A 24,403-nucleotide genomic window follows, 5' to 3' on the forward strand; every position below is an offset into this window, starting at 1 on the left:
CTGTAGTGTCATATATTTATTAAGATAACCTTTAGACTTTTATCAAAATCGCCAGTGTCTTGTTTTTGATCCTAGTTCTTCATCTCCACTACAGTCACATTGGAAGGAGTTAACAAGTGTCAACACAGGCTCTTGACATGATTTTGTACGATGTGAGTATTTTTTTTATCTCAAATCTGTAGATTAAAAAATAAAATTTAAATACATTAATGAATTTTATTGTATTAAATATATTGCGCCGAAAAATGTAACAAGACCCTGAAATTAAGTTTTCGTTAAATTTCGTTTCGTTTCGCTTATTGTTTCACTTAACATAAGTAAATACTGTTTTATTTCGTTATATTTGTTATAGTAGAGGTTCCTGTGTGTGATTTCACGGAAAAGCAACGCTGGTCATTAACACAATTAAAATTTTGATGATTTCAAGTTAGTTTAATGCATTTTATCCCAAAAAATGTATTTTCAGTATATAAACAAAATTATCACATATGTCTTTAATAAGGAGATCAAAGGAAAACATAGTATTCTAAAATAACCAAATTACTACAGTACAATGACCCGTTTGAGCTGTTGAGAAGAAGTCACCCTCGAGCGCTGTAGAAATGACACTTTGCTGTTACAAAAACACAACAGCACATATTGTTTGCAATGTTCATAATATTTAAATGTCTATTTCATTACTTGTTTAAAATTGTAGGTCATGTTGACCTAATAGTGGCATATTGTTGTAAATATTTTCGATATGTTTGATTTGAATAATTTACGAAATAGAGTGTGTTGCCGACGGAGCAGTGTTGGTCTAGTCGCTTTAGCTTTAAAATAAAATCTAAAAGAACTTAAGTGACGTGTATCGTTACCGAAGGCTGATCTCCTTCTTGCGTGTTAGAAATAAATAATCACGAAACGGATACGCAAACCTGAAGCCCAGACCTAAATGGTTGTAGCATTCACAGGCCACTTAGATACTCACTCTTTAAAAAAAAAATATGTTTTCTTCACTAAACTGCGAGAATCGATTTACTGAATATAATATTAAATTAGGTACGTTATTTATGGACAAGGATTGGTAGGCTTTCACTTTATATCGGGTCAAGTTCAAATTACTATTATCAGATTACTACAACATCCTGGCTGATATAGTTTGGCAACGAAACGATTCGCCCCATTCGTGTAAGAAATTCTTGAGATTTTAGGCCTAAAGGTCCAAATAGAACATTAAACTCAAATGCTGTTTCAAGGGCTGTCCAACAGTTTTCCCTCTATGAAGTTAAACATATGATAGCGCTCAAGACGAGATTGTGACTGAGATACGAATTAGAATATGGACCTCGTAGTCTCTTAAGTCAAAAATTATTTTGTCATACAGGAGTCAATCGAATCTGTATCCGAATTTTTCTAAATCTTATTCTAAGTAAACTCTGAATTAAATCACCATAGCACTATATATATATATATATATTCTAATGGCAAGAGATAATTATTTACTAGCGTCCTTGTCCCGGCATACCTAACACGAAGCACCGTATTAGGAGTTATTTTTATAAACAAATGCTTGCGAGCAAAATAAATTGCTCAAATAAAAATTTTGTTATTATAAAATGCTTGTTTTATTTTTAATTTTTTTTATAAAAAAAGTAATAAACTAATAGTAATCTCCAATTATTATTGTTGGCAATAAAACTAAACTAAATCTTAACATAAACTTAAATTATTATTATTATTATTATGCATATAAACACACTAGCAGCTTAATAAGCTGGTGCACGCGTATTTCGAGATTTGGAGAAAATATCGAATCTATTTTTCAATGATGGTGCACTGATTACACTTTCCGGAAGCCTATGCCAGTCGGCCACTACCCGGTTTGGGAGAAAGTTCTTAAGGGAATTTGTGTTATGTTGAGTAATTATATTTTAAGTTAGTAAAAAATAAAAATTCCCAGTAAAATGATAACTTTTTATCTTCTAACATCGCTACGGAACATAAGCATACGCTAAGATCCTCAGTGATAAATACTAATTCTTACGAAAACAACACCTAAACAATGCTATTCTAGCTTAATTTGTGAGTTTCAAACACACTGAAACTATAGACAGAAGCAGGAATTAGTTAAACGACATACATTTCACATATTTATCAAAATATTACACGATTGCGCTAAACAAGTTGTGATTATGCAAACGATATTTCATTGTAAATGATATAACATAGAGAATTCTTTGTCGAGAAATCAATATAATAATGCAACGTTATGTACCTTAACCTTTATTAACTGATGTAAGTTAAAGCCGATTTGTGACGTCAGTAGACTAGCCACTATATGCACAGTTATTTCTTTGGTTTAAGTCAAACGACATTGACGTTCATATGTAGAATAAACATGAACAAATTATATTTTAACTTATTGTATGAATTAAACCAAATATAATTATGATATTGCAAATGGCGCCTGCCGTGCTAAACCTTACGAAATAAATATAAATCTTATTTGAAAATGGAATTAAATATCGTTTAATCTAATAGAGAGATACACTTTTAATTTATATTTCTTTAAGGATATGTTATTACTTAAGTGTACCACATACATCGCAGGTATTTAAATGTCGTGTACATTCATTCATGTCGTGTAACGTTTATAACCTCCATAAATGATACAAATTATTATAGAGACACACCGATCTGTGTAAAATAAAAATTACTCCACGTGCAATAGCAAAAACTTTCTACCATAATGTATAAAATAGGAATAGACAGATCGAAATCTATCAGATTATCCTTACGTAGAAAAATGTTTTACATTTGTGTTTCATTGGCCATTCAATGTTAGGTATGTTTTTTAATTACTCATTAAGAACAGAAATAGATTTACTTGGACCACACAGGGCCTGAAGGACGTGGGTAATAACTGAATATTAGACAGTATTTTTAGAAGGGTAGAGTCGGAAATGCAAAGCAGTTACGAGATGAGGTGAGAGGGAGGCTGTGCGGTGCGGTGTTGGCGCGCGCAGCCTTCGATGTTTGAGGGATGAGGCTGTATCGATGAGAAAGTCTCATTATAAAAGAAAACGTGTTTACTAACAGTAGCATATTTTGTTTATAATAACGAAAGTAACAATTGTTTAGTTAGTGTTGTACTGTAAAAGAAAGCAAGAACTTATATGCAAACGTTAATTGCATTTTATAATAAACGAAAATGTCGTAAAGCCTGCTGAGCCTGCAGTCTTAGCTATTTTTGTAGGATTTTTAGATCTGAACACTTGGATAATTTAATTTCCTAAAAAAAATATAATTTGACAGTAAATGTAAATTTTAAGACAATTTTGGTGTGTAACAAATATTTACTACATTGTCGAAATACATCCAAAAACTATCGATATCAAAATACAACCCTATTTTGTCGTCAGCACCCAGTAAACCTCCAAATGCTTGACGAGACCGGACTCCTAGCATAAAAATCCTTTAAAATGGATACAAAATAAATAATTGTGTTGTGTATGTGTCAATCATGGGCGTGGACACCGTGCCTCCACAACGAGTAAGTATAAAGTACATTTTTAAATTTCGAACAATTGAATTTGCAGTGCAATTATAAAAAGCATTATGAAGAGTTCTATTACTTTATGCTGACATTGAGTCTAGCATATGTATATTGTGTTTTAGAATAGCTATTTCTATATCATTTGACTACTAGTTTATTTCGTGTAATAATACTTTCATACGTTGTGTTTATGACATTGAGGTTTGTTTTATATACAGCTGAACAAAAAAAAGCTTGATACAATTAAAGGGATACAGACAATACATTGCTCCATGTATAGATAAATATATCATATAGTAGATTATAACTGATTTTAATGAAATCACACTCTACCATTAAAGTTGATCATAATTTATGTATGTCAAACTATGCAATTAAAGCTGAATTCAAAATCGAAATACGTAATTTTTTACACGATTATGTCACAATTAAATAGCATGTTCATGCATTCACAAACCGTTAGAAGAGTTATTTTTATTTTATATGAACTATAAAACAATCTTTATTTCAAATGTCATAAAGGTGATGATGTCTTGTAGTGCTAGAAACTGTCTACGACCAACTGGCTACACCTCTACGATTATACTTATATCGTAGCCCGACCAATTTAGAGACGACTGTTGTAAATACTAACGATAGACATTTTACATTTGAGTGCAAAAATTTGTTCTTACATATTATTATTTTTTTAAATATTATCGTTTCGTTATCGCAAGTTTTTTATTATTAATGTAGGTTTAATCTTAATTAACTGTCGTATGCCATATAATAAAAGTTCTCTACGCCAAATTTGTAATGTTATATTAATATGTTATCCGTTTCGTGATCATTTGTTTTTCTAATAGGCAAATAGATGATACCTTTGGGCCTGATACACGCCGTCGAATATTTGGATCACAAATTCCTTAAAAATTTTTTTTTCCTTTTTTCTTTCACCGTACAGAGTGTTAAATGTTAAATTAGGGTTTTTGCAGAAATTGCTCACGGTGTCCTCCATTTTCGCGGATTGATTGGACACCGTGAGCAATTTCTGCAAAAACCCTACATCTTTTAGTCGATACCAACTCCGGGGAAATAAATACAGATAACACAACATTTTCTACAGCTGTAATACTTTTTGACATTTAACACCTTTGTCCGTGACCACGCACGCTGTAAAGCACGCGAAACGTCGGTTAAAATTTAAAATTATGTCTAAATAATTATAAGTTTAAATACAATAATACATAACTATAATCCGTAAAAAAGTGTTTTTCTTTAAATGTGTAAAAGTAATGAAAAATAAAAGACAATACTAAGATAGAATAAGGTATCAATCTTTAAGATATTTAAAATTATTTTATTATAAAGTTTACTCTCTTAAAAACAAGTGGCATGAGAAAAATATATTAAAATCACAAAAAAGTCAAAAGATACGGGTTCAATGCTACCCATATCTCAGGAGGCCCAGACTGATCAAATTTATATTGTTATAGAAATTCACTTAGAAGTCAAATGAAATATATTTTCTTTTGCTAATATAAACTAGCAGTTAGCGAAGAAATAATATGATTGTAGGAATTAACATTTGAAAAGAGGACGAGACGGGGGCTGCCCTTTAAAGGGTATAATTCAATCAAAAGAAATTCAACAAATTGTTTATATGAAATGTTATATTTTAAATTATCAAATTGAATTAGCTGAAGAGATTTTGTGATTGCAAATACGATTTCTAATATTAAAATATTAACCTTATCCATCGACCATGTACGTATATACACATATTTTGGTACTTAATGTTATTATTTTCTTTGGTTTTATTAAATTGCGACAAACACGCTTAGAGACTACAAGCAATAGATATCTTTTAGTAGCCAATATTATGGAATAGACATATAATAAGCATGATCATGATAGTAAGTATTTATAGCTATAACACTAATATTTCTACTGGCCAGTTACAAATATTACTAATGCTATGATAGGCTATGATAGGCACATGAATCTCCTGCCACTCTATCTTAGAATTGCTTTTGAGTGCTTAATGAGTTTTAAGCGTGGACGTAGCAATCGCAATAATGAACCGCGTAAGGGACGTCCTTCAACAGGGACTACTGAAGATAACATCAGTGCTGTGCGACACATTATAGATGAAGATAAGAGAATGACTTCAAGAGTCAAGTTCTAAAAATATTACACAAAGGCTCTAAAAATTAAGGCGTCAGGAAGCTTAGTTCTAGATGGATTCCCCATAGCTTAATCCAGAACGACCAAAACACCTTTACATGTACTGGTGTCGCCAAATGTTAGATAAGTTCTACGGCGGTGACTCAAATGCTGTATTTGAGATCGTCACAAGCGAAGAAAGCTGGATATATTGCTACGACGTTTCCTTTCGAGTCAACATTTTACTAATATATTTTTGCTTTATGTCCTAGTCAAAAAAGCCTATATAAATGACAATGAGATCTATTTTTAGGGAACTAATGTTCAAAATAAATCTATAGAAGCTTTACAAAGAACTAATAATAGTGAATTTACGACAGGGGCGCGATTATTTGTCGTTTTGACTATAATTATACTTTCGTAGTTTCGTTAACTTCGTAGCGTAACAAAAATATTGCGGAACATCTATAATCATGAGAGAAACGGCGGCCTCATTACTAACAAACTGTTTGCAAACTTTTCTTTTCTTAATATGACATACTATATTAGAGTAATGGAGTTACTAACAGACTGATATGTACGGTTAAGTTTACTTATTACTAAATGAGATGCGTTAAATCAGTACAAAAGCGCTAATACCAATAGCCATAGTCCGATAATAATAATAATAATTATTTATTTAAAGTTTCACAGGAAAAGCTTTTATCTAATTGCGCTAGTTATAAAAACAAAATTAGTCAGGTTTATGTGACGCTGAACTAGGTGTGAACCTGTATTTCAGCATACAGCGCCTAACCCCTTAAATCTTAATATATATATTTCTTGTGTGCGTGTGTATGTGACTGAACTCCTCCTAAACGACTGGACCGATTTAGACGAAATTTTTTGTGTGTGTTCAAGGGGATCTGGGAATGGTTTAGATTCACAATTTTGTCCGCTGGACAATGTTTTTTTAATTAATTTTCAATTTATTAGTTGTTGTTGATTTTGGAATGTTTTACATTGGATCCGACAGACGGCGCTACCATCGCAGTGTCAAATTTTAAATAATATTCGAATTTTAATTTTAGTCTGTCCCGAAATTTAAAAAAAGTTTTGTTATCATTGTGTTATATCGTGTGTGACCATGTGCTGGATCGTTAGATATTGTCATAACATTTGAATAATAATTTTCATCAAAATGGCTTATTAAAAATTGAAATTTTCAAATGAAAGACGTGTAGTCAGGACAACGTCTGTCAGGTCCGCTAGTATAATATAAAACTCTAGCATCAAGTACATGACTCATTGGCGAAACTTATACGTTATAACTTACAATCTATTTAACAAGTAATTATATTGTGGTAGTAATTATATGGTGTGAAGTGTTCAAGTGTTCTCCTTGTGAGTAAGGTGAGAGGGTGTATGTGTGTGAGTGGGAGTGTGTTAAATACTATATTACTCAAAAGAATATAGATATGTATAGTCATGTCATGTAATTTATTTTATATTCTTATATCGGAGTCGGAGCATTGAAATCAAAAGGTAAGCAGGTTCCTCAACCAATCTAATCATTGACTTGCTGGCCTGAAGTTTCCAGTGGTTAAGGTCGTATTTACATATATATATATAGTCAGCGGTTAAACGTTTCGTTAGATTTCCAGTGTGACGTCATTGCACTGATTTCTAGCCGAAGGTTGTAGACAAAGAAGTAAAATTTTGTAGGTCTGAGGTAGGATGTAAGATTAAAAAAAAATGATATTCAAAACCGCTTCTGAGAAGTCGAAAACACAAAAAATATAAATAAAATATACATAATACACGTAATGACACGTTTTCTCATGTTTCTACATTTTGAGAGACAAATAAAAGAGAGGATAGGATGAATGAAGAAATTAAAACATGTAATGTCTTGAATGCCTTTATTGAATAATTTCAACTGAATACAGCCTTATAATTGATGACTGTGTACATCTAAAATATTACTACATTAGTATCTGAGCGTGGGATAAATACCTGATTTACATATCTTGTCACCTTTAAATTTATGTACGTACGGGATTTAATACTGTTATAACTTTCAAAGTTTGATAAGCTACAATGGAGTTCGAAGCTTACAATAATTATTGCGCATCGAATTACCTAAGTAAAGGTACAAAGAAAATTTTAAGTCGATTGACGTGCACGCAATCGTTGGAATGTTTCGTTTTGAATGTTCGTTCGGCTTGAACATCGATAATCACATAAAAAAGAATACAATTTAATAAGTGAAAATGATGTTATTACGGGATAGCGCACCACCGCTTTGTGGAACCAGCTGCCTACTGAAGTATTTCCGAAACAAGAGTCCTTCAAAAAAAAGCGTAGCAATACTTGAAAGCCCGGTATCGCACTTGCGATACACTTGCACTTAGGTAAGCCGCCTGCTCGTTTGCCGCCTATTACATTAGGTAGTAGGTAGGTGGACTCAATTTCCGCAACTAGACTCAAATTTAGTCTGTTTTGTGACCAGCCAGGGAGATACCAGTACTATGTACCATTTTTTTGAATTGTGATGTGAATCCTAAAACCTCCCAATTATAATTGTTATCGTTATATACTAGGCAAGTGCGATCTTTGCGAGTAGATTATGAGATAAGTATTTATAACAGTTGCAGATAGAAGCCGGTGGAGGAGAAGGCCCGGGGCCCCCAAGCAACAACAACTCCGATGGGGCAATCGCCAGTCCCCCGAGAGATGACAATCACAACGCGCAGTTGCCCTCGCCTAGAGCCACGCCGCTTACACCTTCAGGTATGCCATAAAGAATTTCTTAATACCGATAGTAATATAAATAGAGGATCCATGTACATTTGATGCGTATATTAGGCGTATGTAACTATGTATGACATACGACGAATTACAGACTTAAAATATAATTAATTCCGCAATACATAAGAACTTGGGAAGGTTGTAAGAAAATTCATCTATCGCTAGTCTAACCGATAACAATTATTTTACCTAGGTAAATTTAAGTTATTATATTGTATAAAATAAATAAATAAAATAGCCTTTATTGCTGAACTTATTTTTACAGTAATTTTTCTTACAAATACGTTTATAACTTTTAACAGTTTCTTTTCTTTTCATAAATCAGGTATCGGTAAACGGTCGTTTCTACATTTCAGCTTGTCTTTCGACATAGGCCTCCTCTAAAGATTTCCACTCTGTTCTATTTTTCGCTATGCGCGTCCATATTGGGCCCGCCACTTTTTTGATGTCGTCCTCCCATCTTCTAGTCTGTCTGCCTCTGTTTCTTTTACTATCTCGTGGTTGCCATTCAGTTATTATTCTCGTCCATTTCTCCTTCTTCTCTCTTATCATATGCCCAGCCCACCTCCACTTTAAGCACCTGTATGTTGTGTATGCATTCTTAAATTTTGTTTTGTTTTTGATACATTTTAGTTTAACTCGGTCTTTTCTTTTAATTCCTATTGTGCTTCTCTCCATTCCATTCTGACAAACTTTTATTTTCCTTGCTTGTTCTTCTGTCAATGCCCATGTTTGGCACCCATATAGTAAGCATGGTAAGATACACATATTGTATATTCTCCTCTTGTTCCTCATAGACATATCCTGGTTCTTCATGACTTCACTGAGTGACCAATATCTCTTCCAAGTATTAGTTATTCTTCTTTCTATTTCTTTTTGCATACATTCCTCAGTAGATATTAACTGTCCCAAATACACATACTCCTTTACATACTCTATTTCTTCATCATTTACTGTTATGGACTCTGTTTGTGAGGAGTTATACATTACTTTTGTTTTCGTTAAGTTCATTGACAGGCCTGCCTTCTCACTTTCTTCCGCTAACTGTTGCAACATTTCCTTTAGGGTTTTCGGGTTTTCCGAAAATAAGATTAGGTCGTCTGCAAAGCGTAGGTGACTCAGATTTTCGCCATTTATATTTAGTCCTTTATTCGTCCAATCCAGATTTCTGAATATCATTTCCAGAACTGCTGCAAATATTTTTGGTGAAATTGGGTCTCCCTGGCGTACACCTCTCTCAACCGGAAATTCTTCGCCTATAGATTCTAATTTTACTTGTGTGGTGCTTTTTGTGTATACGTTTTTCAGTATCCGTATGTATTTTGCATGTACGCCTTGATCTTTTAGTGCGTCCCAGATAAATCTATGTTCAAGTGTGTCGAATGCTTTGTTGAAATCCACGAACCCTATGTAGTAAATTTTGTTATATTCTTTAAATTTCTGGAGTATTTGTCTAAGGGCGTGTATGTGGTCTATTGTTGAAAAATGTCTACGGAATCCAGCTTGTTCTTTGGGTTGATTTTCTTCAAGTGTGTTTGTGATTCTAGATAATATTATTTTTGAAAACACTTTGTAAATATTGGACATTAAACTGATTGGTCTGTAATTTGCTATATCTCCTTTGTCACCTTTTTTATGTAGTAGTATAATTGTAGATTTTGTCCAATCCTCTGGAATGTTTTCCGTATTGATAATTTCATTAAATATATCTGTAAGTCTTGGAGCGATTACTGGTAACGTTGCTTTTAGAAGTTCGTTTGTAACAAGATCAGATCCAGGGGCTTTATCGAGTTTTTGTGTATTTATTGCTTTTATGGTTTCTTCCTTCATTATTTCCGGTATATATTCTTCATTAGTTATTTCGTCGTTTTCTTTTATAGTGTCTTTCTCTTTTTGACTTCGGTATAAGTTTCGGTAGAATTCTGTAGCGATTTTTAATATTTCGAGTCTTTTACCTGTACTATTACCATCTTTCTTTCTCATACTTGGTATCCAGTCCTTTTTGTAGTTTAACTCCTTCAATGCCTTTTTTATTCCTCCTGTCTTTTCTATGTAACTTTTCATTGTATTAGATCTTTTAGTTTTTCTTTCTTTCCTAAGTTGTTCACTGATCTTTTTGCTTACTTCTGTTACTCTTTGGCGGTTTCCTTTAATTTCCTTTTGTCGTAAAAGTTCTTTTCGTTCTTGTAATAATTGTTTGATTGTAAGTGAGACTTCTTTCTTGATACTTTTGTTTGTTTTTCTGGTTACTGTTTTTAGTTGATTTAGTAATAGGTTGTACTTTTCTTGTATCGATGGATATTCTTTCTTCTCTAATTCCGCGGCATCTAGAGATGTTTGAAGATTATTAAGTAATAGTTTAGGGTCACCTGAGTATTGTACCGCTAATTGTTTATTTTGAAATCGTCTTGTTTTCTTGAACATTCCTGACATCGCAACTCGAACCATCCTATGGTCTGTGTGGAAGTTTAAATTGTTTATGATCGAAATGTTCTTGAAGGCTTTTCTATTATTAGACATAATAAAATCGATTTCATTCTTATATTGTCCATTGGGTGAGATCCATGTCCATTTTTTTGATGGTTTCCTTTTATAAAAACTGTTTAGAATACTTAATCTGTTTTCCAGTGCAAAGTTTACTAGTCTTGTTCCGTTTTTGCTTCTATTTCCATACCCATAGTTTCCTATGGTATTTTCTTCCCCACTATTTTGAATCCCAATTTGTCCATTAAAGTCTCCCATCACGATGACGTTTTTGTGTGCGTTATCAATAGCGTTTTGGAGATTTTCATAGAATTCCTCAATTGTTTTTACGTCCTCTTTTTTATCAGATTCAGTTGGTGAATATGCCTGTATAATAGACCATCTCTCTTCTTTATCTCCGTTCACGGGCAGTTTTATATTAAGGATTGCAATACGTTCCGAGAATCCACTAAGTTCTTCTATGTTGTTGACTAGATTTACTTTCACCATGAATCCAACTCCATACAGCCCGGGCGTCTCCCCTTTATAATGTAGTACGTATTTGCCATGGTTTTCTATACCTTCTCCAAATCTGCGCATTTCGCTAATACCTATAATATCCCACTTTAACTCTTCTATTGCCAGCTCTAGTTCTTGGAGTTTTTCAGGTGTTCTAAGAGATCGACAGTTAATAGTTGCTATGTGGATGTCATTTACTTTGTTTTTCATGTTAGTGTTATTTTTTTCCTTTAGAGGGTCGTGGTCATTTTTCCCCACGATGACCAGTCGGCTTGGGGAAGTATTTTGTTTTGTTATTTTATGTTGGTTCATGTTGAGCTGTTTATTTTTCCGTTTACCGACAGTTAATTGTTATTCTTTGTTAGTTGTTGTCTTAGCGGGAAGAGACGAAAGAGAATTAGCTCTAATCCTCATTACGTCGAAAGCATTTGGTCTATTGTTAATCGGCGGCATTAGAGTTTGTTGTTTCCTTGGTTGAGCATTGTTTTGTGGGGATGATGATGTTTCTCTTTTGCGCTTTTCCTTATTTATGTTAGTATTTTTTCCTTTTACTACTAGTTTGTCAAATTTCAGGTACGCGATATTTCCCTTTTCTCTCTCCTCTTTTAGCTGCGCCTGCAACGTTTTCCTTTTCTCTATTACTTCCTTTGTGTAGTCTTCTGTAACATATACATTTTTGAAGTTTTTCTTCTTTCCCATAACTTCATTCTTCTTCCATTCGCTCGTAAAGGAAATCAGAATTGGTCTTGGTTTTCCAGAAGACTTTCCCTTTCCTAGACGATATATTTTGTTTATCTCATGTTCTTGTAATTGTATGTCAAGGTCAGTTTTGAAAATATGTATTGTATTTTGTATTAATTCTTGTGTAGACCTTTCGCCTTCATTTACTCCAAACATTATCAAATTGTTTTGCTTCTTTCCTCTTTTTAAACTTTCTACTTCCTTTTCGAGATTTTCTACTTTTATTTTTAAGTTTCTATTTTCTGTTATAATAGGTTGAAGTTTTTCGTCTAATCTCTCCATTATATTATTTGTTATCGAATCTTTCAATTCTATTGTTTGGTTCAAGATTTCATTCTTCATTTTATCAAACAATAGTTGAAACTGATCCTCCATTCTTGTAAACTAAATGTGATATTGTGTGAAATCGGTAGTTCCACTACACGGACGACACTTCAATTTGTGTTTTGTGACGTCGCAGTCTCAAGAACAGTGTACGAAATTATTTTTTAGCACTCAATAATACGGAGCTACACAATTACGATGCTTACAGTATGACAGCCCAAGGTATATATATATTATATTGTAATAGCTTTTTAATAAAAAAAATCGTGTTTTAACTAATCAAACACAAGTCGTGTAAGACATTATGTTTGGTGAATGTGTATGTGATTTAGTGTGTGTGTGCGTATGTATTTGAGAGTGTGACTCACGCAATTTGCATAATGAAATCATTGGAATCGTCAAGGGCTTTGTTCAAGAAACTATACTTATTCTTAAAATAATACTTTTCCTAACTATTATTGATATTATTTGTATTTAAATTTACTTGTTCATAAACACTAGCCAATATTTTAAAACTACGATACATAAATGTCTGGCATAATTGTTTATGTTTCCAACAAACTACTTTTGCTCTTTATGTACCTGTGCTTAAAACGTTGTTGATAACTATTCTTACTAATTTACCTTAAGATAAGAAACTAAATTTAATTATTAAGAATATAAATTATAAGAAATTAAAAACGTATCAGTAAAAGAGATATAGATTTTAGATAATACTGTTTCTTAAAGCTATACGTATAATATTAGGTTCTGTGTTCACTTTAAAAACCATTTATAATGTTAGATATTTTTAATAGTTTCAAATATTAATTAAATATTTTAAATATTAATTAAAATTTTAAGTTATTGTGCTTGAACTTAAAAAAAATCGGGTTTATTTAACCCGTTCTGTGCCGCTATGAAACAACTCAATATAGAAGATAACAAGAAAAGTTTCAAAAGAAAATGCTAATACTTGTCGACAACAAAAGTTTACAAACAGCATAGACCACAAAAGTTTACCAGGACAAGTTGGATACGCGAAGACACGCCAAGACTGAATTATTTTTACTTTAGCTTTTTACGTGTAGATTATTATAACTATCCTATAGCTCTTAATAACTAAAATCTATGAGATTGGAAAGCGAGGACGTCTGACTTAACCAAAATATTAACCCACATAGACCCGATACAAACGTTTAAAAAAAATCTGTGCCGTCTAATTGGGGTCGTAATAACTTATCTGGGAGCACGGTGATAGTCGAGCAAAAAAGCGGCACCATACTTTTCTTGAAGCAGGTCATGCTTTTTTCGACCTCTCTATAAATTCGGTGTGAATAATTTCATGACTGTTTCGTGTTGTTTCAGTTACCAAGCAGGCGTTTATTTTAAAGTTGTTTAAGAATTTTGATCTTGTCAAAATTTCTTCATTTTATTATCTATTCATCATTGATCGATCATCAAAACTCTAAAGCACTTATAGCAAAGAAAAAAATCTTTAAATGTAGCATATAGGTTTTAATTAGTAAATAAATCAAGGATTAATATTTTGCAATTTGCTGCGGTTTTTTAGTGAGACTGGCCAAGTCCATGTACTTTTTTTAAACAATTTTTTTTAAATTGGTTTTTGTTAGGTTAGCTAATAACATAATAGCTTAAACACATTTAATTGACACCCCTTGGTAGGGACTACATTATTCAAGTTGGTTTTCACAACTTTTTACGGATGTGAGTTGTGATTTGCGCAAGAAATATTTGTTTTTGATAGCATATTGTTTATTTAGTGTCGTTATGTCATTTTATTATATACACACACAGAGAAATTCAATACTAATAGTTATTTTCTGCCTTATTGTTCACTGTTAATATGAGTTTATTTTAGAATTTTTCACTGCCTACAGTAAAATTTTCAATACTGAAATGGAAGAGAAATGAAACGAAAATTTCATTGACAGCGCAGATTCAGGTCACGGCATTGTTATGTAAATAATTTACACGTCACTCCCGATACTGATTGATACTTTTTTAGTCATCCCTTTTTAAGATATCAACAAGTCAGCCACCCAAAGACAATGATTTTAATATCTATCTCTCTTTTTTAAACAAACATTGTATTAAGTAAAAACCTACGGTCTTACATTTGTTGAGTATTGTTTGTCGTATTTCAAAAAACTATTTTTTTATGTATGACTATTTTCATATTTATGTTGTGACATATATTTTTATTTCCTCGCATATAAACGAACTAAAGCACTCACATGTCTCTTTTCATCATAGCGTTAACACATTTTGACAGAATTTATTTCAAAGAAAGAAAACATTAGTTAATGGTGCAATGTATTTGTGAATAAGAAGGTCAATATTTTTGCGCTTTGCAAACTGTTCTAGCATAGTTATTAGTACTAGGCCCTAGGTGATACAATGATATTAAAGTTTAATAAAGATACACAATAATTTCGCTTTCAGCACAAATGGGTTTCTTTCAGCAATTTAACCAACATCCATTGACCTGATATACTGTATTAGTATAATGTAGAAATCTAAATATCTATTTTTCATTAAATATTATTAAACTGGGTGATTCTAATAAGTTAAACACAATAAATGTACCTGGGAAGTCTCAGGTGGAACATAGACGTTTTTCATATCGATTAGACTAGGAATTGTCTGCCTAAAAACAAAACCAGAAAGATACAAAGGCGTGACGATGGTGTGCCTTTGTTTTACGCATTCGGGACGCAATAAATTTAACAAAGCGTTCTTCCAAAACTGTTCTTCCAACATGCCTTTATCTATGTAGATGACCTTACACTTGTAAATAGAGACGTAAGCAGTTGCAATGCTTCTTTTAATTAAATAAACACGAAGATCATTACGTAACAGTTGTACAAATTATTATAAAGAAATTATTTTCACTTAGGTAACACTGAAAATGTTTAGAAAATCAAAAAAGGCTTAACTTAGAAAATATTCTATATATTTCCAAGACATCAGGCCAACGGCGATTAACATACCAATCTGCAGTACCTGTCCTTCCATCTTCAAGCACAACTGTCCCAAAATGACTGTTTCGACCAAAGAATAAACCAAATATCTTTTTTCCTTGACTTTTTCCTTTCTTAAGCTTAGTTGGCCGATTCTCGAAAGGAAACACGCGCTGAGCTGATTTTCTTTTGGTTTCGGATTCGTAGCAATATATCCAGCTTTCATGACCTATGACGATGTCATTAGGTACTACTTAGAACTTGTCTCACATTTGGCGATACCAGTCCATGCGAAGGTGTTTCTGGTCGTCGGTTAAAGTATGGGAAATCCATCTGGTACAAAGCTTCCTGTCGTCTATATGTTCGTGTAATTATTTTGAACTTGACGCATACCAATGCCTAGGGCAAGCCATATCTGCTGATAGGTAACTCTCTTATCTTCCTCTATCATGCGTCGCACAGCACTTATGTTATCTCCAGTAGTTGCTGTTAAAGGACGTCCGTCACGCGGACCATCATTGCGATTGCTCGTCCACGCTTAAACTCGTTAAATCACTTGTAAATAATGGCACGAAATGGGACATCATTAATAAATGCTAATCGCAGCCTGTCATATCTTTGTTGTTGAGTAAGCCCACAACGATAGTCATATCAAATCCTTCACTGAAAATTTTGTCGCGTTCGTTTCGTCGCGTAGTAATTATGAAAGTTCACATTACTTTGTTCTACTTTTAGGGCATTGTAATCCTTTATATGTATTTTTCGTTAAAATATAGGGTGAGAGAATGTTTTCTATAATAATTAAAAGAAGAGCAAAAATATGAAAGATTGTTCTCATTGGATACTTTATAATTCCAGCTTTGATTGTCTTCTATAAATATTTTAAAAACAGAAATGCTTGTATATTTAGTTTTAGCTGTAGATTTCCTATCTGTTTTCTAGATGAGCTGTTTCTTTCAGTTTCTTTGTGCTGCTAAATTATGCTAAATGCTGAATACACCTTTTATCTACGACGTACATCGTTAATTTTTGGGTTTTTAAATGTCAGTTTCTTCACCCTCTTATTTTACTGAGTACATTTTAGAAGTCACTATTTATTAACTAAATTGTAAATAGCCGCATCACTTGACCATCGTTGCTGAAGTTCAGAGACAAGGGCATAGATTATACCAGTTATCGCGAGGTCTCACATGCATGTAGGTCAACATCACTTAATTGGACCAAGAACAATAGAGGATGCGGATTTAGACATGTGTTAACTGTGTAAATTTTTAATAATCTGAAGTTTACATAGTCTGTTGTTTATCCACCGACACCGGTGGATACTCTTATTCTCTTTTTATCATAAGCTTTGTTGTGGATAAATACTGATGAGAAATATTATAAATTCTCGGTGCACATGAATATGCCTCATATCTATAAATTCAGTTATTAAATACATTTAAGTTAGCTTTTTGTGATCTACCATATTTTATTTGGTGATAATAAAACAGTAGGTACATCATAAAAGTATAGAGTCATTAATTATATAATAACACATTTAACAGTTTTTTTTATTGTAGCTCTACAGTTGATTACTTACGGATGGTTAATACAATCCGCCGATTGGTTATTGGCACACTTTTATCAATATTTGGATTAAGGCATATCTCAGATGGTTGAAATTGGGTTTAGGCGAAAATTAATATAACGGCTACTCCATTCTTTAATAAAATTGATGGTAGTAACGAAAGAGAAAAAGAATTCTCAAGCTATATTAAGTCAATTGAAATAATTAATTTACCAAATTGATACATAAACTTGCTGTGTCACAACATATCGAAAATGTACGATTTATACATGTAACACGAAACGGGAAAGATTTATAGCTGTAGGCGTGACTTGCTTTTCCTTTGTAAAGCTTTCTTGAAAATATTTCGCGACAGTTTATTGACTTCAATTGTGACTTTTATCGATAATTTTGCTGAAGATTCACCCGAGCCAAAATAATAATAAGCTATAGCCATAGCTATATTTTCTGTTAAATTAAGACTTTTCATATATATCGTAATTTCCTACAATATTATATAGTGACATAACAGAACACATATAAATATACCTAATAACTAACCTTAAAATTTAATAATGAAAAAATATTATTAAATCGTAATTTATATAGCAAATATTGCTGGTGTCTATGTGTGTGTTCGTCTTCACGGAGTTTCTCTTTAAATTAAAACAAATTTTCAAATAAGCTTTTATTGTTTGCCGTCTTTTGATTGATTTTAAAGGAGTCGTCATCTAACTAGCTTAATTTCTTGAAACAAAATTTATGTGATTTATGTTAAAAAAAAATATATTTTGCCGTGAATAATTATAAAATTAAATTTAGGTACCTAAAATTTGACTGAATGAAATGCTTGAAAATAACAATTCATATTGATATACATATTAAAATACAAAACTAAAATATATTGTTCAGAAATCTAAATCTTCAAATTTAATTTATAAATCTTTTTGTCATTCGCTATTGAAAGGGCCAAGCCGAATATAGCACGCTTAGTATTCAAAGCCAGCGTAGCGTGATTATTAGCTCCTAACATGTTTGAATGGCAAACTTTCATTTGTACGTGTTCGAATCTCAATCGCTATTTTTGGCTGTATTGTTCGTTTTCGAACCTTCGTAATACTAACTTTACATAGATTTTAAATGTTGTAAAAAACCCTATGACTACTTGCTTTTGACTTCTTAATAATCTCTCTTCTTTCATATATATTACATATACTTAGGATCCGAGATAAAAAATTAATTAAATATAATTATAAGGTAGGAATATAATTATAATTATAAGGATTATATGAAAGTGATTAGTATATTAAGTCGTTGTTTATGTATAAATGTAGTTTTATACATCAACATTACGTACGAGATCAATGATTTATGGGACGTTTGATTTCACCTTTATCTGACACGTCCTTGACATATATTCGTCTTACAGCCGGTAATGTCGTTTTATGCTCCCACGTAAACTGAATTCCTCAGGTCGCTATTTAAATGTCACGAGAGAGTTTCTCTAACAAATGTTATTAGCGACATACTACACTCGACATTATTGTAACATGTTTAAATATTTCGGGTTACTTGGTTAAGAATTTTGACATTGCATTTATGAGTTCTTATGAACAAACGTGTTTACTAAAAATAATTATGACACCAAAAAAATATCGCAAACAGCACCCCTACCACCACACATCAATATGATTTTGTATTTTCGTCAAAGTTTTTTACAAACTATACATTAAAAAGAAATACGCATTTGTACGTCTGTTGTTCAGTGGTCATTGAAACATCTTTTTTCCTTCTAACACGAAACTATAACTCGCAATAATAACCAATACTAAATGGTTTTCTGGCTTATAAACTTATACGCCATACATGTACCGTCTAAAAATAAAGTATGGAATTTGAACTTATATATATACCTACTACTTAGAACAGTAAAAATGAATATATAGGTAAATACTTTTCCTGCTTCAAAAGGTGATAAAAAATTATGCAAGGCAAATTCAAAAAATAAAATGAAAGGAATATTAATAATACTCAAAATAATACATGTTTTTCATTAATATTATGACTTTCTATTACAGAAGCGTTGAAGGCATTCGGCGAGCGCCTTACTGATTGGGAGAGAAACGAGATACGCAAATATCCAGAAATATGGTTTCTTGGCCTTGAATCGAATAAGATTCATGCGCGCTCAAATCTGCCTAACAATTGTGGATTTGACGATGAGAACGGCAGTTATAACAAGGTGAGTAAATTTTATCTAGTAGTCGTCATAGGAGAATAATTGAAGAGGTAAGGGGCAAGAATGGAAAATAGAAGCAAAGATGAGAGACATGTATGTAGAAGAACACGCGTGTTATTATTATTATTAACTTTTATAATAATATATTTTTTTATTAGATGGTAATCAAAGTATTCCTTACAATAAAACTGAATATTGGCGTCCATTTATAATAACTACTAAAACCTAAGTGACGTTCTGTAAGTTAATAATTATGGTTGGAAATAATAGGCTTGGCTTTGAAATTAAATACTAGTAAACAATTGAATAAATAATTTTGTATTTCACTGAACAACCAAAATTTAAAAGCCCTGTCTGCTTAAATTTAAATTCACTTAATATTATGCATACCTAAGACATTTGTTAGGCTTGACCATAAGAAGCATTTGAATTATAAATGTTTTACCTTGTCTTCACCGTTCGAGCGAATGTTAAATGCGCACATAGAAAGAAAGTCAATTGGTGCACAGCGACTCTCATACCTGAGGTCGAACCTACGACCTCAGGTATGAGAGTCGCACGCTGAACCCCTTAGGCCAACACTGCTCGTCAGTTATAAAAAATGTATAATTAATATAATATTTAACTTTAAACATACATATTAGTAATAACATTTATCCTGTTCCAGCAAATTCACGATCACATAGCCTACCGCTATGAAATCCTGGAGGTGATCGGAAAGGGATCTTTTGGCCAGGTGATAAGAGCGTTTGACCATCGCTCAGGGTCACAAGTTGCTATTAAGATTATCAGGAATAAGAAACGGTTTCATCACCAGGCCCTTGTTGAGGTATATATATATCTACTACCAATAGCTTCACAGCGATCCCGGTCATTGTTATTGTACCGCGCGATTCTAAGGTTGCAAAACCATCGCTACAGATATTGAAAGAACTACATGCATTGGACTTGCATACAAAAACGTTGGATCGGTATGTTCTCGTTATTGGAAGTTATAGAGTACGACCGCAGTTCAATTACTCTGTAAAATAATAACTAAATCGCAATCTGAATTAATTGGTTGGTCGTGTCACTTTGCTTGCGTGAAAATATTTTATAGAATAAATGTAAAAATAAATAATGTATGAAAATACAATACATAATTGTATTTTCATAATTTTTTACAATTATTAAGGTTTTATGTAATTTTAAATATACACAACTTATTGGTAGTTTCTTAGTTATTTTTTCATAGTTTCATGACTGACTCAGTGACTGTCTGGTTTCATGGTCCTAAAATTACAGGTTCGAGTCCTGGATCACCTGCGACTTAAGGACAAGGACCAAGCTCATAACGTGATCCATATGCTGGATTACTTCTACTTTAGAAATCACTTATGTATCAGCTTTGAGCTTATGAGGTTAGTATACAATCTCTATCTTTAAGAAGGCTCCTGTATATTTTCTATATTCAACGAATAAAAACATAACTGTAACTGAGTAGCTATAGTGGAATCTTTAGTATTTGATGCGTTCGATGATGTCAACAATTTCTGATGTTCTCAAATAAGCAAGAGTTATTTAAGATTAATCTAATGATAAGTATTAAACTAGGTACTAAGTAATTTTGAATTATTTAGCACAGTTGATAAATACATGTTATATATAACATTTAGTACGTGAAAACTGTAACAAAACCATTTGGCACTACAACCTACTATGAATCTCATATTTCTGGATTTATTAAAATCTATGTCCTATAAATGTTTTTTTCGTTAACATCTACGGTAAGAAAATAAATTCTAATAAATTCTAGATTTACTATGGTCTCTAATATCTAAATATGGTTTTAATTGGAAATGATGACCAAAATCCAGCATATTAATGATAAATTTCGAAAATAAGTTTATCGATAGAGTTTATTTTGTTTTTTTTAGTATAAACCTGTACGAGTTGATTAAGAAAAACAATTACCAGGGCTTCAGTCTCAGTTTGATCAGAAGATTTGCCAGCTCGCTACTCCGCTGTCTAAGGCTACTGGAAGCTGAAAACATTATACATTGCGACCTTAAACCAGTAAGTCTTGATCTTCATGTTTTGGCAAATATTGGGGGGTTCAAAAGTTATACCGTATAAAGATTAATATTTAAAAAAATTTTTTTTTAAGAATATGTAGTTTCTACAACATATTTTTTAATGTATTTTGTTTACATTAATTTTGTTTTACTGTTTTACTTAGTTAACAAATCTTTTGAAATCTAAATTAATTATTTGTGTTTGTAACCTCCATATTATATTATATACATTACTTTAATAATTTTCAAAATAAGTGGATACTTTTGATTGATTTCGAGTATTTATATTACAGGAGAACATACTCCTGAAAGCACGTGGCAGTTCCTCAATCAAAGTAATTGACTTCGGTAGCTCGTGTTACACACATGCGAGAGTCTACACATATATTCAGTCCAGGTTCTACCGCAGCCCGGAAGTCATACTGGGACTTCAGTACGGGACGCCCATTGATATGTGGAGTATGGGTGAGTACTTTTTAGTAGCAATTGTGATATTTTAAACCCTTCCCGATAAGAAAGGCCCATATGGTCCCGTAGGAGACCCTGTCGGGGTGTCCATATGGACCTATCATATTTACAGATCCAGATGGCCCACCTGTTGATCACCGTAAGTCCATAACAGATAAAAAGCCTCCGGCTTGCTCTTGCTCCTGACGGTTAGCCTCCGCGTGACGGCCCAAGCCGAGGTTCAAGAAGACGGCCTTGCGCTAGTCGCGAAAAAAAACCTATTGCGGCCGAGCTACGCTCGCAAAAACAGCCCAAGCTGAGCTGTAAAAGCTCTTAAACCAACGGCGAGATTTCACAAAAAAATACTTAAATCTTCACGTTTAGATTTCGTTAGTTTAAATAAACTCTTTACTCTTTGTTTACGTGTTGACCTCAATTAAGTGGATGCCTATTTCGCTGTTAGTTTTATATATTATTTGGATGAAATGCTTCAATATGTAAAGTCGGCCTGTACCTAATGGTTGCAGTTTCTTTCTAATACTATTTTTCCGTTCTTCGCCCTTGATTTGAGAATTGTAAAAAGCGGTAGTAAATAAACGTTTGGAATATTTTCATTTAATTTATTTTTATTGTAATTTATAACGTTAAACATCTTATATATATACACCAATATTACTTCACATATTGCTAATAATCACATCAAAAGTCTTAACGACATACGATGCAAGTTATAATTTCTAGTTCGGCCATAGTTACAATTGAGGACGAAAAGAGAGTAAAAACTTCCGTAGGACTGTCAAGTCTAGTAACTTCACACTACAACACTTAACAGAGTTTATGACTGCAGACCAACAGATAGTGTATATAAAAATAAATCGACCTAAAACCGTTTTATTTGTTTTTTTGTATTTTTATTATATACCATTAATGCATTAAGTCATTGCCTTTCTCTTCAACAAAGTAATTCTTTCACAATTTAATAAGTTCAGTTAAGTTTTATTTTTATTTTCAAGAACCGAAGCTTAGGAAGTATCAAATGTATGTTTTCAGACATTTCATCAACATTCTTCATTGACATTCCCATGTCAATTATTCCAAAAACATGTGCAAACTGTAAAGAATCTTCATCTCTTTGACATTGCAACTAAGCACATTATCGTATGAATGATGTAAAGGATTTCTAAAGGTTAAAGCGTCACCGGTTACGCAATTTTGCCGCTTGTAGAAAGCAAGAGAAAGGCGGCGAGACTCCACGTGCGATCAGCAAATATATACGTACATTATAGGCTTCACACTCACGAAAGAATCATCGTGGTCTCTTATTTTGATACCCTAAGATACATGTATATGAAATAATATTTTTGATATCGAATAATAGAGAAAAGTACTAGATGTTTTTTAAAAAAATATGTATGGTTGGTTTTGGTTCCCAACATAAGCATGCTACACTATTATAAAATGAAATATATTACTTAACAGACAAGCAAAAAATGCAACATATATGTAACTATACAAAGGAGTTTATGAGGCGGAGGATGGGTGTTTTCGTTACAAACGGAATCCTAGGTATACAGAGTTATAGCCCAATCGCTTCGTAATTATATTGAGATACAATATAATTACGAAGAGCTGGCAGCTACCTCGCACAAAGAATTAGTCTAGCTATTCAAATGGGGAACGCTATCTTCGGTACCTTGCCTAAAGGGACTCCTTTTAATAATATTTTTTAATAATTAAATTTTATTTATTTATTTACACTTCGTTGCTAAAGAAATACAAATAACACAATATATATAAATTACAAGGGATGCAACGGGCGGCCTTAACGCTAACAAGCGATCTCTTCCAGGCAACCCTAGTAAGAAAAGAAATAAATAAAAAATAAAAAAATGATGGGTGCAAGAAGTGCAGAAGTTATATAAAAAACAAAATAAATTTATATTAATATATAGAACCTTAATCTATTAATAACTATATATATTATAGAAACTAACTAAAACTAAAAAGCTAATCTTACAAATAGAGAATTACAAAACGAGCAAACAAATTTTAATTTTAGTTATTAGGTGTATTTTTATGTATTATGTTATTTGTTTTGAATAAAGTACACTTTTGAATAAATAGGAAAAAAGTACGTGGAATCTGTAAATATTAAATTTTAGCGTAGCATAGGCAAAGGTTTTAGGATCTTAAGGACCCGTGTATCCGAAAACGTAATTTTGAAAACATAAAAAAAATTCCATAGATACTAAACAACAATTACACAAATTTTTTAATACAGTTGCTCAAAAAGTGGCATATTGCAGGGACGTATAGCGTTCGGAAAGTGGGCTATTACACACTCGTGCTTTTTCTTTGCCATTCCCGCACTCGTGCGTTTTCTTTGCCAACTGTCAAAACAATGTGTATTAAAAAGAAAAAAACAACCACGAAGGTTTTATTAAAAAGATTCATAGAAGTTTTTATGATATATGATTTCTAAATATTATAATAATTGGATTCAATAAGTTCGATTAGGTTTCTTTTCATTTCATATCAATTAAAAAGAATTTTATAATATATGCAAATACGTATTTTCAAAAAGTTTACTAATAATTGGATTCAATAAGTTAGGTTAGGTTTATTATATTT

At 32.2% G+C, this 24,403-nt stretch overlaps 1 protein-coding gene across 2 annotated transcripts in view; it reads left to right on the forward strand.

Annotated features, from left to right (window-relative positions):
* LOC110991298 (dual specificity tyrosine-phosphorylation-regulated kinase 2) overlaps positions 1-24,403 on the forward strand; it is a 36,468-nt gene continuing 12,065 nt past the window's right edge. Inside the window, exons 1-7 of one of the 2 annotated variants that reach the window (XM_022256614.2) lie at positions 1-152; positions 8,314-8,455; positions 19,111-19,274; positions 19,939-20,100; positions 20,556-20,671; positions 21,188-21,326; positions 21,619-21,790. In XM_022256614.2, the coding sequence (XP_022112306.1) occupies positions 138-152; positions 8,314-8,455; positions 19,111-19,274; positions 19,939-20,100; positions 20,556-20,671; positions 21,188-21,326; positions 21,619-21,790 (910 nt within the window). In that variant the 5' untranslated portion in view covers positions 1-137. Of the gene's footprint in view, positions 153-3,425; positions 3,536-8,313; positions 8,456-19,110; positions 19,275-19,938; positions 20,101-20,555; positions 20,672-21,187; positions 21,327-21,618; positions 21,791-24,403 lie in introns of those variants that run through there. The other variant, XM_022256613.2, reaches the window with a different exon arrangement.

Source organism: Pieris rapae, chromosome 10 (genome assembly GCF_905147795.1).
Source record: "Pieris rapae chromosome 10, ilPieRapa1.1, whole genome shotgun sequence".
Lineage (NCBI taxonomy): Eukaryota > Metazoa > Arthropoda > Insecta > Lepidoptera > Pieridae > Pieris > Pieris rapae.